Genomic DNA, 19,011 nt, shown 5'->3' with positions numbered 1-19,011 from the left:
CTGACTTTTTTTCTTTTTTTCTTTAAAAACCCATAAACGCCTTTTTAAATTTCATTATAAACTTATTAGGGCTGTGACTCGATTAAAATTTTTAATCGCGTTAAAGCGGCAGTCGGCAACTTTTTTTTAGTCATATTAGCTTGAACTGTCATGGGATTCTGGAAGTAGAATATTAAATAGGCTGTTTAGGAAAAATAACGAAATCTGTAGCTCCCTCTGAAGCCTGTAATCATGCTTACAAAAACCGAGCGCTCCCAGCTGTTTTTAACCAATCAAGTTAGGGTGGAGGAATCCTACCTGTCAATCACAGCTTGTGCACACGCTGCTGAGCGTGAGTCTGCCCCAGCTTGTGTGCGCTCACACTGGTGTGAACTCACGTGCACAACCTCGTCCACAGAGGGGGAGGGGTTTGGGGGGCGATTCGGAGCTTGTTAGAGGTTGGGGGAGGGACCTGAAAGTTGTGTCAGTTCGAATTTTCCGACTTTAGACTCGTAATTTTGAAAACTTGCCGACTGCAGCTTTAACTACAGGCTTTGAAATTAATTAATCGAATTTAATCGCATATACTTTATCCTTTAGAAAATTAACATTTTCAACAAATATTTTAACAAACACAGAACATATCCCTATTTGAAATCTGAATGTAGCATGCATGAAAACACAGTATATAGAATCTTGGATGTTAAGCTGCGTTGGGCCCCCGTTAGCTTCCACGCTAGCTGCTACATGTTTAGCGTTGAGGTGATATTTGAGGCTTGATACGCTGCGGTGATACGCAAATTCCTTGTTGCATAATCTGCACACAACCACGCTCTTGTCGACGCTTCCGTCTGTATTTAAAAAAAATAAATAAATTTGTGTGCGATTAAAATGCGTTTTTTTTTTAACGCGCTAATATGTGTGTAGTTAATTATTCGAAATTAACGCGCTAAAGTCCCAGCCCTAGTAAATAATTATATAATGTAAATGAATAAAAAGCTTGTTGGATATCTGCAACTGTGGGTGCTACAAGGTTAATGTTTGGTATTAAAGTCCACTTTCTTTAGTTTGTTTATGCAAGTTGCCTTTTATGTTGAATTTTGATAAATAATCTGAAACTGAGGTTGAGATGCAGACAAAAATTGAGTAAATCAGGAAGGGGATGAATGTATTATCATAGTGCTGTACTGTATACACAATCTCTTCTCCAGTTGCTCACACACCTGCTCTTTCTCAGCTCTTATCTCACCATAATGACAGCCCAATAGTGATGTCCGTCTTCATTTTTCCATCTTAATGTATAATCCATCCTCTGTTATCAACAATCAATTATAGTCTCTCAGAGTAGTACAGTCTTTGAAATCACTGTAAGCCGCAACATTTCCAAACAAAAACAAACAAGAACAAAGCTGCACAGCAACACTGACAACAGGAAGTTGACTTCAGTTTTCAGCAACAGGGTTTGAGCTTAGATTGGCTATAAAGCCATACATAACAAGAAAATCAGAAATAACCCACTGTGCTGTTTTGTGTGATCTGCAGCTCAGTTTTGTTTTTTCTTGTTGAGGAAAAGCTTTATTTAATTTTATCCCCTCCCTTCAGTTCTCGGATTGTCTTGGAGACACTTTGATGCTTTCTTTGTGTTGTAAGGGGAAGTGCTATGGCTGCTGTGATTGAACCTACTCGTGCGATATCCCAGCCAGTCTGGATTTATTTTTTTATTATTTATTTTTTTATGGAGTTCTATATCTCGCCAAAGCAATGAGATTTAATTAAACCCAATAATTGGCCTCCTGTTTTGAGGTGTCATTGCTTGTGATTATTTTTTTTTATATATCTGTAGGTCCAGATATGTTTTTCTAAGATACTGCAGTGGAGTAAATGAACAGTTTCGGCTTGGTTGACACTTGTTGAACTTGAATACCTGCACGTGGGCAGAAGTTCTTCTTTTTAATAGATTCAAAATGGGCTTTTGGACACATTCCTGTACAATTGGGCTGTTTAGTGCCTAACAACTTTGTGGAAGACAAATTATACAGATGTTAAATAACAGCTCTTTACTGAACATATTCTGAGATGTAGTCATCCAGTTTTAACGCTAAACTCTGTTGGCAGGAAGCCCGACCATTTGGTTAATTTCTAATTAAATTGATAAGGGGCATCTTCTGCCAGAAAGACCTCAGCCCCTGACTCCTGCCAGGCATGCTGGGCTACTTTTTGGCAGAAGCTTGTAAATTACACTGAAGCTTGTAATGCAATCATAAGAGTCACCCAGGGGTGTTTTCCTGTCTGGCCTCATTTTACAGTTGTGATGAGCTTGCACTACATAACTCCTTACTTAGCATCTTAATGATGTACCGGATGTCTAGATACTTCTACAGTATGGTGTACAACTGTTCTGCTTCCTGCCAGCTCAGCCTGAGGACTGAGCAAACAAGACCAACTTTTTTATACAAATCTTGTAACACAGGCAGAGTTGTAGCAATGATGCACTGCTGCATTCAGTAAAACATGGAATCAGTTAAGGAATGAAGAAAATAAAAGAGATGGTCTTTAAGTGAACAAACGGCAGATGAGCACATTCACTGAGTAAATGTCCTGTCCTCTGCATTGGACTCGGTTAAAATGTCCACTTTCATTCTGCAGGACCAAAAATAGTCTAGAGTACAGAAGGCTGGAAATATTTCAGTGCCATCCTTTTTCTGCTCTCTTTTCACATTTATAAATGGGGCAAAATGTTAAAACTGTTATTTGAAAAAAACAAAGCAACTGACTCATCCAAGCATATCACTGACATCAGCAGTTTGGTGTAGTTCCCTGAGTATGTAGGATAGTATGTACAGGGCTACACTGCCTTTCCCTCCTTTTCCTGCTTTTATCTCGTCTGTACTCCTCTGCTTCAGTTCACGGTCAGGTATTTATTTCTTTTCCCTGTTCATCCCCACTCTTCCACATGCTTATTAACACTGGGCGTACCCCAAATACAGGCGGCGTTTCAGCTTGGAAAGTGACTGTCTGAAGTCTGTTAGCTATACTCACTGGTAGATGTAAAACAATCATTTACGCTGCTGTGCATTCTACAGGAGTTTGAAATGTGTACCTGATGTTTTAGGGGCTGTAGGACACATCTAGAGGGTTGTCATATCTGAACTCAACTTTCATTGTAGATAAATTTGTTTTCATCAGATTCAACATGTAAAATTGCGCTCATGTCTGTCTGTAAGAGATCTCACTAACTGGCTGTTCAGCGTAGCAAATGAGTGCACAAGAAGGTAGTCAACAGTGACAACAGATCTAATGGCTAATTTAACATGTCGCGCACACAATCTCTTGTCATCTTCATTTCTCAAAAACAAGCAACACTTCCACATTTATGTGACCATGTTGAGTGAAGAAAGTGAAGACTAGCGGACAGTTGTGATTCAATAGAAACCAGCTTAGTTTTTCAATACTAGAAAACAAAGAGCACATGCAGCTATGTTTACATTTGTATCTGCTCTATATTCCACTTTTCCTTATTGTACAACGTATATACTACTGCCCTCTTCTGAGCTGACAAGCTATGTCCTCTTGAAAGGCAAGGCAAGTACATCCTGGCCGGCAGCTGGAAATAGTTTTTGTGGTGTGTTCATGTGCTGTTTGTTCAAATGCCGGAGGCACAGCAGGGCCTCTCATTGCAGCAGAAGCATCGGTGTGATTGGTGACAGTGAGGAGTTTTAAGTTTATTTTAATGAAATCAGTGTGTACTTTTGTTTGATCCCGAAGTTCAGTAAAACCCAAATAATGTTGTAAGAAGACCAATGCTTGTGATGGAAAGTAAATTTAGCGTTTTTTTTTTTGTTTTTTTTTGTCAAATGAAGGACCTAGGGAGTGAAATTTATTTTTGTCTGTTCTCTGGTGTCAGGCGTGAATACCTTTGTGTATAATCTTTTTTTTTCTTTTTTTTTTAAGAATAAAAGGTTTTATTTGTGAAATCTATTGGGGTTTGAATGACAGATTTCAAAGTATTTCTTTAAAGAAAAGATTTAAGTGCAAGTTTAATAACAGTTAGAAAAAAAATTTGTCTATGGTAATTACTAAATTCACAATTTCAAGAAAAAATCTAAATGATTAAAAAATAAAAAATCAAGTGCTGAGCTGCAAAGTTTAAAGTTTAGATGACATGTGGCTTTCTGGTTGGTGGAGGAAAGGGTGAACAACCAAGATGATAGTATGTTGTAGTGTAAAAGTTTAAATGACTCACTGGAATCAAACTGCTAATTTGATTAAAAGTTATCTTTAAAGTGGAAAAGCAAAACATAATTATGGCTGAAACCGATGAGGAAAATGCCAAGATGCTTTAATTGCAAATGTTATCCTGTTTCAGTTGACATACAGCAACGGACACTAGTCAGAAAGTTGATGTCCATTAGCAAAATCATAGAACTACTAAGAATCAACTGAGCAGTCACCACATTACCACTGACGAGTGAAGGGAAAATGATCTCGGTTCAATGGCCCATGTCAAGAAATGAGATATTAGGCAGTAGGTGAGCAGATTAATGTTGGAAAGTTTGAAATATGGGAAAACGCAAGACTAGAACCTCATTGTGACGGCTCGATCATTGTCGAAACGTCTCTAAACTGGGCGCTCTTGTGGTTTGCAGGACAACTGGCAACGGGGCCAAGGGTGCTGAAGGTTGACTGATGCACCTGAGGCGTAAAGGCTGGCCGCTGTGGAAGTTGCACTGACAATGATATGAAGTGACACTATAACATGTACATTTCTCAACTTGTAAATGATTGTCAGGCACAGAAACACACATCCACCTTACACGCATAGTTGGGGACAAATTTAACTGTCCATCCTCGTAATCCTTTTTTTTTCTCACTCGTCATCTTTCCCTCCCTTGTTTCTTTACTCCCCCGAGTTCACTTCTTCTGGCTGTGTTAAATCATGTAGTGTGGGGGGTGTCATACGAAATCTTAGGCTCACAGTCCTATGAAATAGAAAACCCATTTCTGTCCCCAAGTACCCCATTTAAATATATATATATATATATATATATATATATATATATATATATATATATATAAATAAATAAAAATTATTTTGATGTTTGGAGAGAGCAGGTCATTGGAGGAAATGAGGAAGAAATATTCACACACAAGTCCTCAGACATGAATCTTTTGCAGTTGTGTACTACTCCAGTCTTTCTGTTTATACATGTCACCCCTCCTCTGATCATTAAGCAGCTGTACATGTTCCTCCTCATTATTCTATGGACAACATGATTTTATTAACTGCTGACAGAGCAGAGGGTGATTGAAGACAGAGTGAGAGATGGGGAGGAGAAATGAGACGTGCCAGTGAGGGTGCAGGCACGACCAGCTGAATCACCCAAAACTCTTGCCAAATCTTTAATACGACATGACTGAAGAGAAGTTCTGGGGAACGATTTGAGAATGTTGCTGCACTAAGACAGAGAAGCAGTGGGAGATTTTAAGAACAAGAGCTCAGATTTTCACTTAACTTGCTGTGTGTGTGTGTGCGGTTGAATTTATGGGATATACGGTGATGTTTTATCAGCAAGTTTGAAGGCCTCGTTATTTTCTTTCGGTTTAATGAGACATGGATTTTGTGAGCATGATTAGAGAAGGACTACTGATGAACTGTAATTCTACTGTAGACTTTTGATTGCACGATGGATCAAGCAATCACAAGGTTAATTTGAATGGCCTAGAGATTTAAGGGACTTGGAATTATTGTATTTCATTTTAAAATAATAGATACAAGATGGAACAGGGAGCAAGCTGAATCTGTCAACCAGCAGACTTTTTCACAGCACACATTTGATCATGTCATGTCTCAGCCATAACAAGAATAACATGAATGTGTTCGCAGCTCTCTAACAAGAGATGGTGTTGGGATTGACAACTTGTGGGAAGTAACTTGATTTTCAGAAAAAAGCTTGACTTAACATCTCTGCTGGCATAATACAAAATGGAGTAGAAACCCAATTCCCGTTTCCTCCCAACGGGAATTGGGCCTTAACACAGATGAAACGGTGTCAGGAAGAGGAAAAGATGATTTGTTTAATGAGCAAATGGATTATGTGCATAATTGGATATTAAAACTCTAAAAATGTAATATTTAGTACTTCCAACTAAACACAAAGAAGCTGCTTTCAGTTTTTATTCACCGTATATGTGGCTCAGACTCCCACAAAACTGCAGGCCAATTCTTGCCTCTTAATCAAATGCAAAGATGAAACAGAAAAGTCCTATGTTTAACTGATTTTAAATAAGTTAAAGGACTTGCATTCCAACTTTTGCTCACAGCTACTAAATATGAACTTATACTTATGATTTTCTTAAAGATCTATGTAGTTTTTAAATTTTGGTATACATTCATGGTTTTGCAAAAGAAAAAAACAAAACACAAATATGCTTTTGACAAACATCAAACCTTTTGAATATAAGCTCTTTCAGAAAGGTGTTGTAAGATTTAACAGCATTTTGCACCCAGCCTGGGAGCCGATTCCATATAAAAGCAACCTGAAAACTAAAAGTGCTTCCTTTTTGTTTCAAACTAATAATAAAATTAAATGTAATGTTACACTAAGGGGAAGCCATGATGGCACTTAACACCTACCGTCTCGACAGTCATACCAGCACCAGCCATGAAGAAAAAGGACAGATAGTTTAAGCAGTGGCAGAGTAGTAGATGGAGGCTGAAGGAACTGAGAGATGAATAAACTACCTTTTTTTTTTTTTTTTTTTAAATGGAGCACAGTCTGGAGAGACTGATAAAACATTATCGCCTCATATTGTAGGTTTCGAAGAGAAAGAAAGCAGGCAGAACAAAAGAGATCCTTGCTAGATGTTTAAGTTATAGTAAAGGTTATGCTTCGCTGCCGCCTCCTATGGTTGGGTAATAATGGCATTTTAGTTCTGTTGGTTTTTGAGATCCGGTTCAATCCATTACATGTGAAGTCGGAGCCCATATTTTTCATTTTAAGCAGAACATTTTTGCAGTTTTTATAATGGTGCTTTTAACTCATTGAATTCGTGCTTCCAATAACAAAAATGAGTTGGTTGTCGCTGACCTTTTCATAAAAGACCCAAAGTTAAAGCTGTGAAATTTTTGCAGAAAACTTTTAGGCGACAGATACACCAGGTAAAATAAGCTTGTGTATAAAGGTTATATCGGCAAGAAGCTAAAAGACGAGTAGATGGAATAAATCAATGTGGACACACTTAAAGGGACACTGTAATAAATTAAGTCATTTATTAGCTCAAATCAACATATTCATTCATAAATTAGTCCTCATTGGTGTAAAATTATCTGTCAAAAATCTCAATTGTCCTCCTGAGTGAAGAATAACTTGGCAGCCTCCATAGAGCTTGCCCGCTCTATGTAGATACAGACATGTCCTTCCGGTCTATGAAAAACGACGAATTGCTGAGAGGGACATAAAGCACTTCGAATCGGGTTTTCCCCAATGCCAGGCCTGCAAGCGGAAATGACGTCATTTTGACGTCACGTCCGCCGAATGGCTTATTACTGGCGCTAATGGTAAATAGATTTTATCTCGTAAATTATCCCACTAATAATGCATTGATTGTTACCAAACTTCTGCCGTAGTACACACAGGCTCTTAACTCACAAAACGAGGCATTAAAAAGTTTGTAAATTTACCGGGAGTTTATTTAAAAGAACACTTTCCAGATAGCAACTACACACTGCTGCTAACGCTACCGCTGCGTCGACGTCACTTCCGGTAACTCCCGGAATATGACTAATTGCATTGCTTGCACACCAAAGGCTATGTCAACTTATGTTATCTGACATGTTATCTGTCATCTGTATTTATAGTGTTATTGTATGTGTGTTGTGTAATCCTTTGTACTGTGTGTCTTGATGTATTTTTGTTTGTATGGACCTTGAGTCTGAATCTATACAGCTTCTTGAATCTTGCCACATACCGCCTGCCGTAGTTCAAGAAGTTGCAACGCACATTTGAAAACGCGAGGCGCTAGAGAGCAAATTCATTCGACTTTGCAAAATAAAATTGCACCACTAGATGGGGGAAGAAATTACAAAGTGTCCCTTTAATGCCTTATTGTAGTTTTATTTTCCTTTGTTATAAAATGACACCACACTGAGCCAGCCTGTAGAGACTTAACTGTGGGTTATTTTGCTCCTCTCCTCTCACTGTCCCATTGGTACATCTAAAGGTCTGACTGCACTTTGATGTTTACTATTAATTACTTTTAGAAAAGATGTCAGGTTTTATGAGCCCACAATGCCATGACTGAATTCATGTTAGGCGTTTTTGGCGTCTGTTTTGATCTAAAATCGGTCTAGATTGCTTTTTCTCCATCTTACTGGTGTTTGTGTTTGCACTTTATGGTTGCATTGCTTCCAGTACACACACAGCAGCCATTAAGCTGCAGGCTCATGGCCTGAAGGCTTGCATTTAGTTCAAGTCTCCTCATAGTAATGTGGTGGAAAAAGGTGGACATGAATTTTTATATCCATACCATTATTGCTATGTCGTGACTGTAAAGTTTGCAGCAACAAGACTTATTTGTCATGGAAATGCAGAAGCTGCTTGAAACGATGCAGATGGTGTCCGCAGTAATCGGTGCATCTAGAATGCTCTTTACTCTATTTGATGTGCTATATGAGTTACTTATTCGTTGCCTTGCACCCATCTTACAGGTTAAAACACCAGAATTACAATATTCAAATGATTTGTTAAAACGACTAAGAAAATGGAGTTCCACTTCCACTGTTAAAAATGAGGTGGGTGAAAAAAGACTTGAATGTGGGTGCAGCTTGTGCGAACAGTAATGTCTCAACTGTCACACAGATGTCTTAATTTGCTGCCTCTGTGGTTTTATAAGGTTGATTTCTGCCAACTTTGTCAGTTGCCTAATTTTCTATTTCACGTCCCTGAGTTTGACATTTATACAGAATGTAATGGCAAGAAATCCAATATTTGTAATACATTTGCTTGTCCAGATAAGTTGATGAATAGTGACATTTCTGATCAGCCTCAGCTGGACTGCATGTAACAAGAAAATATTGACATCCTAAACCTAGCTAATGTCCAACTGCTCAACTTGAGATGCACCTATTGCAATTATCTGTAAATTTGACTTTCAAAAATTATTTTCTATTTGACAGGAAGCTTTTTTTTTTCTCCTGTTACAAGGATAATTTAGCTTACAATTTACTCAAAATGAAATATTGATGATTTAAACATTTTCATAGTCAGATTTTATGGTTAAGTGAACTGATGTGTTTTAAGCCTTACACCTACCTGTCATTGGCTCGTAGCTACACATCCTTTGTGCAAAGGTTGCAGCCCACAAAATTCTTTTTCTTACAAAATAAGAACCACAAGCCAAGGGGGCATCTTTGCAGAGAAATGCACCACCGCACACTTGTAATTGGGCACCATACTTTATTGAGAGGGAGCAAGTTGGACCATGTTTGTTTGTTTATTTATTTTTTTATTATGTTTTGTTTTTTGTGTGCGCATGTTTTAAGGACTATTTTGTTCATATCAATAGACAAATAAGTGTGTATATAATGGTCGTCAGCTGTGATGTTACTATTTTAACACTGCACATCCCGTAAACCGCCCTGTGGCTTTTCTGTCATTTCTGGCTGATCCTGTCCCAAAATGAAAACCAGCTCAGACTGCATTCTGAAATGGGCCTAATGTCAAATTTACCACAAGTGCCAAGCATGGTCATCAGTCTAGTCAGAGGGAGTCTTTCACAATTTCAGTGCTCCATATGATTTAAAGACGTCACAAGTAAATTTTCAATCAACCAGAAGCATTGAGTAAAACATCTAACATGAACATTTAAATTGGTATTGCTTAGATGTTTTAGCGCTGTAGAATCTTGTATTTTCCATGTCAAGTTTGTCATCCTTTAGATCAACATGTTTTCCTCATGATTTTTTTTTTTTTTTTTTTTTTTTTTTTTGGCAAGAAAAAAGCTGCAGGAGCTGGGGAAATGTGTACATAGAGGAGGTGAGGATGACCTGAATCCTAATCGGAGTTTAGAAGGGGCAATTCTGACGGAATGAGGGGATGAATACGTGAATTGGAAAATGGATGGAGGATTCCGGTCAAGCTTCTTTCATTATAGCTGGGATGAATATGACTGTGTGGGTGCAGATAGGAGTGTGTGTCTGTGTGGGTGTACACGTTTTTGTGTTTATCATGGTCGTGGGTTTTGTTTGCATGTGCTCGTATGTGATATGTGTGCATGGCTGCTTATGTTTGTTCCTGTGTGATTTTGGTTGTGCACTGTGTGTTCGGGTGGGTGAGCTCAGCTGCTTTGGTAGCTGCCTGCAGCAAAAGGATTAGTGAGGTGGCACCACTGAAATGGAGCTGATCTATTTGTGAGTGTGTGTTTTTGTGTTATTCTGTGGCTGTATCGGCAATGAATCGAGTGAGACTTGTGTGTTACAAGTTTGAAAGGGAATTGGATCAGATTACAGAAAATCTTGGCATCAGATTAACTCCAACCCCCTCAAGAGAAGACGGATGAAAGAAGGAAAATGGAGGAAAGCTGTAGTTGGAGCAAAAAGCAGCATTTAAATAAGAATGGGGTAGTGAGATTTTTCTAGAATATCTTTGTAATAACTGCTGGTGACTGTGCAATCTTTGGATTATACAATCTAAAAATAAAAAGTTGCTTTAAGATGCCACACAGCAACTTCAGAGGAACAAAGAGGAAAACCTACAAAAATATAACTTATCTTTTTTACTGGGGTAGACTTGTAATGATGCCTTTTTTTTATTTTATTTTTTTAAATGATTCTCACATTAGCTGACAACTAAGATAAAACAGCACTTGTTGCCCCATCCCCTTTTCTGTCACTTTGAGTAGACTTTACTCTCTGACTTTACTGAAATTGACAACATGGTGAAGTTTGCTTTGACACCTTTGATTTAGCCTCTCCACCCTTGCAATACCTGAAGCTCTTCCTTTCTGATTTGTTTTGAGAGCAGAACTTGCTCTCAGTTTGATGCTGTAAACTAACATTAGTTCTCCTGGCTCTATAAGATGTTTTAAAGTTTATTTTGGGTCCTTACATTGGCAGTCAAAAAGTTGCACCTTTAATTCTGCCTTTTTTCCACAAAATATCAAAGTTACAGATCCCTACTTGGCAGAAAATGGATAATGGTATTTTCTATAGAATGCAGTTTTGTTTAAGATTAAATTTTCATTTTATTCAGGATGGATGAAAAAAATATACTTTTTTCTCTTACACTTTCGTTTCTTAATACTACATTTATTAATTTCATGGCACTTTGAACTTCTATTTGAATAAACATCTAATTTATTTGAGATTGTTTAATAATTCTACTTTTTTCCTTCATGGCTCCTTTTAGGTTTCTAGATTAATTTGATTTAATGACACATTTTATTTTACATTTCTTTATTTCTATTTCTTATATTCAAATGACTGGGAGTGAGAATCAGAAGCTGCTGTCCGGTACAGTTCAGCTGCAGGCCTCGTCTCTCAGAACCCTCGTGTGACTTGGGCATGCGTACAAGGCTTTTAGTAACAGATGACTTCCTCTACCAATGGACTTAACTCTCAATTATTTCACCTTAGACTTTGTTCCAACATCTGTTTCTAAAAATGTTATGGTGAGAAGTTGGCAATATAGTTGCTGCTGTTCATTTTAGACCAAGGTTAAATTGTTGCTTCGACTTTCATAAGACAGGCGCTGCACTTCTAATGCCACTTGTGAGCTTTTACATCTGCCTTCTTCTTTCTAACTCTCTGTGCTTACAAGGACTGCATAGAGATACAGCAGAATTTCCAATAAAGCTTAGAACAAGTCAATATAGAGTCATTATGTTAGGCTTTTGGGGATCTGGTAGGAAGGCAGCTTGTACTGGTCCTTGTTGCAGTGGAGCTGAAGAAGCCTTTGGCCAAAGACTCGCCTTTATGTTGCATAAAGGGTGTGCAGTGTTGTCAATTATGAGCAGCTTGTACAACATTCTTTTTGCAATCAGGGTTTTTAGGGGTTTCAGAACAGCCGCCAGTACAGAACCAGCCATGTTATAGATGAGCATGAAACCAAATCAATTAATCTATATTTGAGGGCATTGTATGAAATGATTAGGCTGCAGCAAAATGAATGTGAAGAAGAAAATAAGGAAATATAAAGCTAAATTCTTCATATATTTGATAAACGCAAAAGAATAAAGAGGAATAATTTTCCCTGTCTTCAGTAACCGGAGATACTAACTTGCACCCTCTCACTCACATGTGCTCACACAGACACTAACGTAACCATTCAGGTTGTCAGCGTCTTTGCTCCCTGTGCTTAATGTACATCCTGGAGCTTTGTACCACATGACTCCTCCTCTGACCCTTTCATGACACAGCAGGTTTTGCTCTCTGGCTGGTGGATTTGAGACACCGGAAGATGGCAGCGAAGTGGATGGCTGCAGTGTGCTGTGAAATATGAATATATTGTGAGTGTGTGTGTGTGTGTAATATTTCGGTTGGATTTGAAGTGGTTTTGTTTTTTTCAGGTAGTTTGATGGTTTTATTTTGAAAAAAAACAAAGATTTAAAACAAACTTTGAGTTGAAAGGAAAATCAGAAGCCTTTATACTTCCTATATACCTTCCCTAATCAAAGCACAAGTTCTGCTTTTGTATGTATTGATGTTCTTAGCACCCACAAGCCTTTATCGGCTAGTTCTGTTTTACCACTTGTCCTTGCAGAAAATATCTGCAATAGGTTTCCAAAGAGACCAGGCATTTCTGAAGCATCACATTCATGTCGACTTAATCGAACATGATTCGAACATCTCTTATAATTCAATATCGATCCATACACACCTTGGTTGCTGAAGGCTCTACCTGTTGGGGTCTTTACACAAACACTGGAATATGTCAAAAGAAACTTGATAGTTAGGGTCACAAATTGCAATAGATTAAATGGTTTTCTATGTGTCTGTTCTACAGACCCAGCAAAGCAATGAACTCCCTGTATTGACAGAGGCTGAGCACAAATTGTTCAATCAAAGACGGTTTTTAAAAGCCCAAAGGGACGATGCTGTTACACTTTTAAAGAGTCAACACAACCTGATCCCCAACATCAATCTGCTAAAGAAAACAATGTGGATTTGTACCAGAAAGTCTGGCACGCATACCAAAAATAACAAAAGCGAATAACACCAAACAGTTGATACTTCCTGCTGAGCCCTCTTTTGAAATTCAGATGGTAATTATAATGCAGCTCTCGGCAACAAAATACTAAAATGCACTCTATCCTTAGACAAGAAAAGAAACTGTATTCAGAATAGCAGAAGTAAATGGTGACAATCGTTAGTGCGAATCACATGGTAGGAAAGAAAAATGTATCAATTACAAATATACATATAAAGGTACTATATAGGTAGTGAAATGCTGGGTCCACAGAACAAGTAGAAGAAAAGTATTCTGTATGGGCCGGAAGAATCTTCCAAGAAATTGTTTGACCTTTGTCCATAAAGGATGTACTGATTGGCAACAGCATTTGGACCCTGCTTTATTCCAGGGAAATATTGTCCTCGTCTTTTCACTACAATCTTTGTTTAAATGACTACAAAGACACAGGCATCAACCAATGCAATAATTTGAATTCGTTTTGTTTGCATTTCTGCTGCAGTATCATCTCACTGAAATGGGGGAAATCTGTCTGATTTACTTTTTCTCGAGTTTATCAACTCTTTTCTCCAAGCTTGTTCTATGCCTTTTGACTTTAATTCATTCTGCTCTCCTGTTTGGACCATCACATTGTCTCTAAAGCAGCTTATTGAACACACTAGACAAAGGGTTATTTTTCATCTGATCCTGTGCTGGGGAAATAAGACCCCTCTGTGATATCTGGGTCTTTATTCTGCAAACACTTTGCTCCATCTTGTTGATAAATTTCACCCAATGTGTTCCACTGTTGGGAACTCAATGGGAACTTCCTGGTACAGTCTGTTGCTCTGGGCAAAGGAAAATAAAGGATCCTTGTTAAATTTTGATTTCAATGTTACAAATTGTTTATAGCTGAAGGGTTTGGTGATGGGAAAAAAAACGGGTTGAGTGACGGTTCCTCAATTACTGAATCTTTCTGCTTTTCTGCCTCCCTGATTAATCCATCTTATCCAACTGTTCTCTCTTTGTCTCGTCTCTCTCCACTCCCACTCAGTAATTCCATGTCACTGTCCTCCTTGATCCATCCATCTTTCTCTTATATTCTCCATCTATTTAACCCATTTTCTCCTGTACTCATCAGTAAAATGCATTTTCGTTTCACACTGCCTCCCTATGACATTTTACTATTGATCTGTCTTTGTCACTTTTTATTCAAATCTGTACACCAGTGCACTCATCAATGTTGGGATCATTTAAGTGCAGTTAGAGGCACACTGGCCTGCAGCAGGGAGCACAATGTGTCAACAAACCTTAAGCATTTTTAAAATACTGAAGTGTGTGGTAGGATGCATGCATTCAGCATCCCAATGACCTTTCCCTCCACTGGTACAGCACATCGACTTTGCTGCCAGACCTTATCAAACAGTGACCACTCAATCTGTTACACTGGCTGCTACTTCACTCACTGATTCAGTGTGTTAGAGCGATGGAAAATTAGTTTAATATGGAGCGACACATTGGTGCTCTGTGTGTGAATTAGTGGGAGCTTGAAATCCGTAGATGTCTGTGTATTTGTGTTCTTGTGTGTGCGTTTACTGCTGTGTGGCCGTCCGTGGCACGCTGTGTGCAAAAGTTGGCTACACACGGAAAATTAAGAGAAATGCACTTTGTGCGTGATTGGCTACCCCGAAACACATATTCAGTGTACGGTATGTGGTTACAGTACATTTACGTGTGCATATAGCCTGTGTATGGAGACGTGCTGTACAAGCATATGGCTTTGTACTGTGTGGTGTAAACCTAAGAGCTTGTGTGCTGGTATTCTCTGGGCCTATATTAATCATCCCAGCTGTGGCTGTTGGGTAATTTGTCAGCACAGGTAACACACACACACACACACATACACACTCGTGCACAGTTTAATTGGTACAACTCCTGCTTGACTGTTTCACATCAGCTGGAAGAGCAGAACTGTGTGTTGGTGTTTTGTGTGGGAAGATCTTGTTTATGTGCCTTTGCATGTTTGTGTGTGTTGGTCAGGTTTGAGTTATGCATGATCCCTCTAAGGAATCTCCAGTGTGGAAGCTGTGAGAACCAATTTCTCTCTGCAGAGAAAAGTCGGCTCACTGAAAATGTGAAATATCATCTGAATAAAAATACTGTCACTGTTAACAGATGTGTAGGATGTGGGTGTCTGTCCTGTGCTCTTTAAGCCTTTTACCAGACCTAGTTTTACTTGCTATGCACTTGCCTTTAGGGAAGCTGTTATTTTTGGAGTTAAATTATTTGTTTACATATCATCATTATGCCCGTTGTTGTTGTTAAATTAGTACTCTTTTTTTTATTTTTTTATTTTTTATCCAAGACTAGAACGATTGGTATGTTCAGATAATTTACTTTGTCCTGATCTTATTTATTCCCCTACTTCCACTTCCACTAAATGCTCACTACAACAAACCAGGAGAAAAGTGTGGACTGTGTTCTTAAATCTGTGCCCTCTATCACAGTTAGGTGCGTTGCTTTGTAGGTTGTTTATTTGCTTTAGATTGCTTTCAGACCCTTGATGTTATTCGGATGCCTTGATATTTGTTGTCCGTCAGTTTAGTTTTCACTCCAAACAGGGTAAGTTTCACTATAAGGCAATCCTGAAAGGAATAATCAGTGATGAGGGGATATCTGACGATCTTAGAATGAGCCGTCCTGATTGGTTATGGTAATGCTAAGCCCACCTAGTCTTGATGATTCAATAATAGTTGATTTGTATAGCATTTATACAGCAATTACACTCTGCATGCTGCTTCCATAAGGTGATATTAAACTGAAGATGAGACAACTTGAAATGAGATGTTGGGCAAATATTAATTTCTGAGTAGTTGAAGGGCCATTTACACGACCTTTACATAGGTCAGTGACACAGATTTGATCTTAACTCACAAACAGGCTATTTATAAGTTATCTTTGAACATCAGTCAGTCATCCTTCATTTCAAAACCTCTCTTAAAGTAATGATCCATGTCCCTTAAGTGCAGTATTAAGACATTTCAGACACTGTTTTGCTCTTGGAAACTGATTCCAGTTGGTGGCCGTGGTGCTGGATATGAAATAGTTGACTTCCAATGCAAAACCTGTTGGGTCGATCCCCAGTTTGTCCACATGTTGGCGTCTACACCGAGACACTAAACCCTTCCTTGACCCTGCCACAATATGTTCATTAGTGTGTGATTGTGGAGGAAGTGTTGCATGCTGTGTATAGAATGCAAATCATAGGCTCAAGTATAGAGCTATGACTGTGTGAATGGAACATTATGAAATGCATTGAAGTGCTTTCGAGTTGCTCTTTGGAGCAACACACCCTTTATCTGTTATATTCTATTTATATGTAGGGGTGTGCAAAATAATCGTCATGACGATGCATCGCGATTCTAATTTTCGCGATCTACTGCATCGATTCTTGACGCCAAGTATCGATTTATTTATTTTGGGGGTCTTTTTATGCAATTGATTCATTTCGCTGCAAGGGATGTTTGCAATTTTTATTTTATTTTTTTATAGTTTTATAAAGCCTATGCACTTTTTTTTTTTTTGTCTGTACTGATCATCCCTACTTTGTTATTTTAAGTTTTATAAATCCTATGCACTTTTTGTGATGAGTGTGTCCAGTAATATTTGTTTTAATGGCAATATCTCCAAATGTTGTTTCAATAAATACAGTTATGAATTGATTTGCTTTGAGTTATGTATCAATTGAAGACACTATCCAGATCATACACAGCCAGTCAGTCACTGGTAATGGCTGTGTTTTTTTTTTTCAAGTATGTTCAGTGAAAATATCGCAATGCATCGCAATAATTCAAGTATCGTGATAGTATCGCATCGTGGCATGTGAATCATGATTTGAATTGAATCGTGACTGCTTTGCCAATACCCACCCCTATTTATATGCCAGTATACATGCATGAAAATTCAGTTTTTGAGCCATATATACATTGCTCTACATAATTTAGGTGAAAAATTAACATCCCTGGACCATCGCCCAGACAAATTCCTGTATATTTATTGTACCTGACATTGATTGTGATTCTAATTGCATTTATTGAACTGAGGTTGTGGGAAAAATGATCTTCTGATGATGAGTTTACAGTAACTCCCCCTTGATTAATGATCTAATTCAGCATTAGAAAAGTACCCCTCTCCATACGTACAAACAAAACACAGGGCTCATTCTTTACCCATTTTATGTAGTCCTGTTTGCTTGGAGAGAAGGGGCAGGAGTTGTTTGTTTCTTTAGTTTCATGGCTCATTAAGATGAGTGAGCACTGCCTCTTTACCGTTTACACAACTAATATGAGTGGTACTACTTGAATAATTCAGAGCTATTAAACTGGTCTCTTGCTATATTATTGTGCTGCAGGTGGGATATGAGAATGCAGGAACCGTGGAGTTCTTGGTGGACAAGCATGGAAAACACTACTTCATTGAGGTCAACTCCCGACTCCAGGTTGAACACACCGTCACAGAGGAAATCACTGAGTAAGTAGCAGATGTTTACTTGTGTGGGTGGCTTTAGGCTGGTGAGCAGCTGAATAGCTGTAGCGGTTCTCATTTTGCATGACTGTTTGGCATCATCTGTCTACTGACAGGTGCTCAACTTCAACATTGTAAGGTTTTCACTCTGAAAATTAGCTGAATTTGAGGCAAAGGTTGGAGTTGTGGAGCAGGTGTACGGTCGGGGGTGGGGGAGACTGAGGGTGATGTACATTGGACAAAAATGAAGAAAAATTGAGAAATTTGCTGGGTGAATTCAAGAGGAATAAAGGGTTTGATGGAAAGCTGACAATTGCAAACAGATGGATGAACGAGAAAGAAAAATTGGGTAAGATGCCCTCAACAGGTGGAATCGGTGAAGAGAGAAGATGAAAGATGAGGTCAGAGAAGGTGAGAGACGACGGAGAGGAAGAAGAGAGGTGAGGAGGGGCGAGAAGATAATGAAAGTTATAAATAGCATTCTGCTCCACTGATGACCTGTGAGATTTGTTCGGCTGAAGCAACACAGATGGGTCTCAGACTATTGTAGAAGACCTAAACACACAAAGCACTCGGGTACATGTGTATTAAGTCCCACTTGGGTCTTGGAAGCCTTTACGTAGCCCTGATGTCTGTACATTGTAATTTCCTGGTTAATTTATATACTAAGGTTATAGATTAAGGCCGGTAAATACAGTAAGTTGAAGTAAACATGTAGTTACAATAAGTTTATTTTTGTTGCTATCTGAAGTTGTTGTAGAAATTAAATTTTGGGTGCTAACGGTTTCAGTCTTCATAGTTTTGAGTTGAAATACTGAAGCCAACCCTAAAAAGTTTAACTTCAAAGTTTAAGTATGAATCGATTACCTTTAAAAACACGTGACAGATGGGGCTCTCCAGTTATGACGTTGGGGATGTTTAGTGATATGATTCTCTTAAACCAAGTAAGCTTTGAAATTTGATGAGTCAACTTACTTTATGAAGAACTATAGACAATCATTAGATTTTGGAACACAAAAACTGTTTGGCCTTTATAAACTTTCCAAACAAAAGCACATTGCAGATATGACCTGCCCACAGCAGAAGACGAATGTACAACCAGATGACGTTTTTAAAAGACCGTAACCTCTACCTAACAGTCAATCAATGTGGAAATGAACATTTTTGTCATGTTCACCCAGGTGATTTCACACAGGACGTGGGAGTCCACAATGCGCCATTCAGAACTTAACATGCACAGTTGATTCAATCTATGCTTGGAGTTCGATGGATATTTTATTGGACAGCTGTCTTTGTCTCGTTCTATATGCAGGAGAAGAAAATTTAGATATTGACCCAAGTTTGT

At 38.4% G+C, this 19,011-nt stretch overlaps 1 protein-coding gene across 1 annotated transcript in view; it reads left to right on the top strand.

Annotated features, from left to right (window-relative positions):
• Positions 1-19,011, top strand: part of pcxb (pyruvate carboxylase b) — a 305,729-nt gene that overhangs the window by 53,103 nt on the left and 233,615 nt on the right. The window contains exon 10 of the mRNA XM_075450834.1: positions 17,554-17,672. Within this exon, the coding sequence (XP_075306949.1) occupies positions 17,554-17,672 (119 nt within the window). The remainder of the gene's footprint in view (positions 1-17,553; positions 17,673-19,011) is intronic.

Source organism: Odontesthes bonariensis, chromosome 19 (assembly GCF_027942865.1).
Source record: "Odontesthes bonariensis isolate fOdoBon6 chromosome 19, fOdoBon6.hap1, whole genome shotgun sequence".
Lineage (NCBI taxonomy): Eukaryota > Metazoa > Chordata > Actinopteri > Atheriniformes > Atherinopsidae > Odontesthes > Odontesthes bonariensis.
Note: the sequence above shows the minus strand (reverse complement) of the source record. Positions and strands in the feature narration are given on the sequence as shown.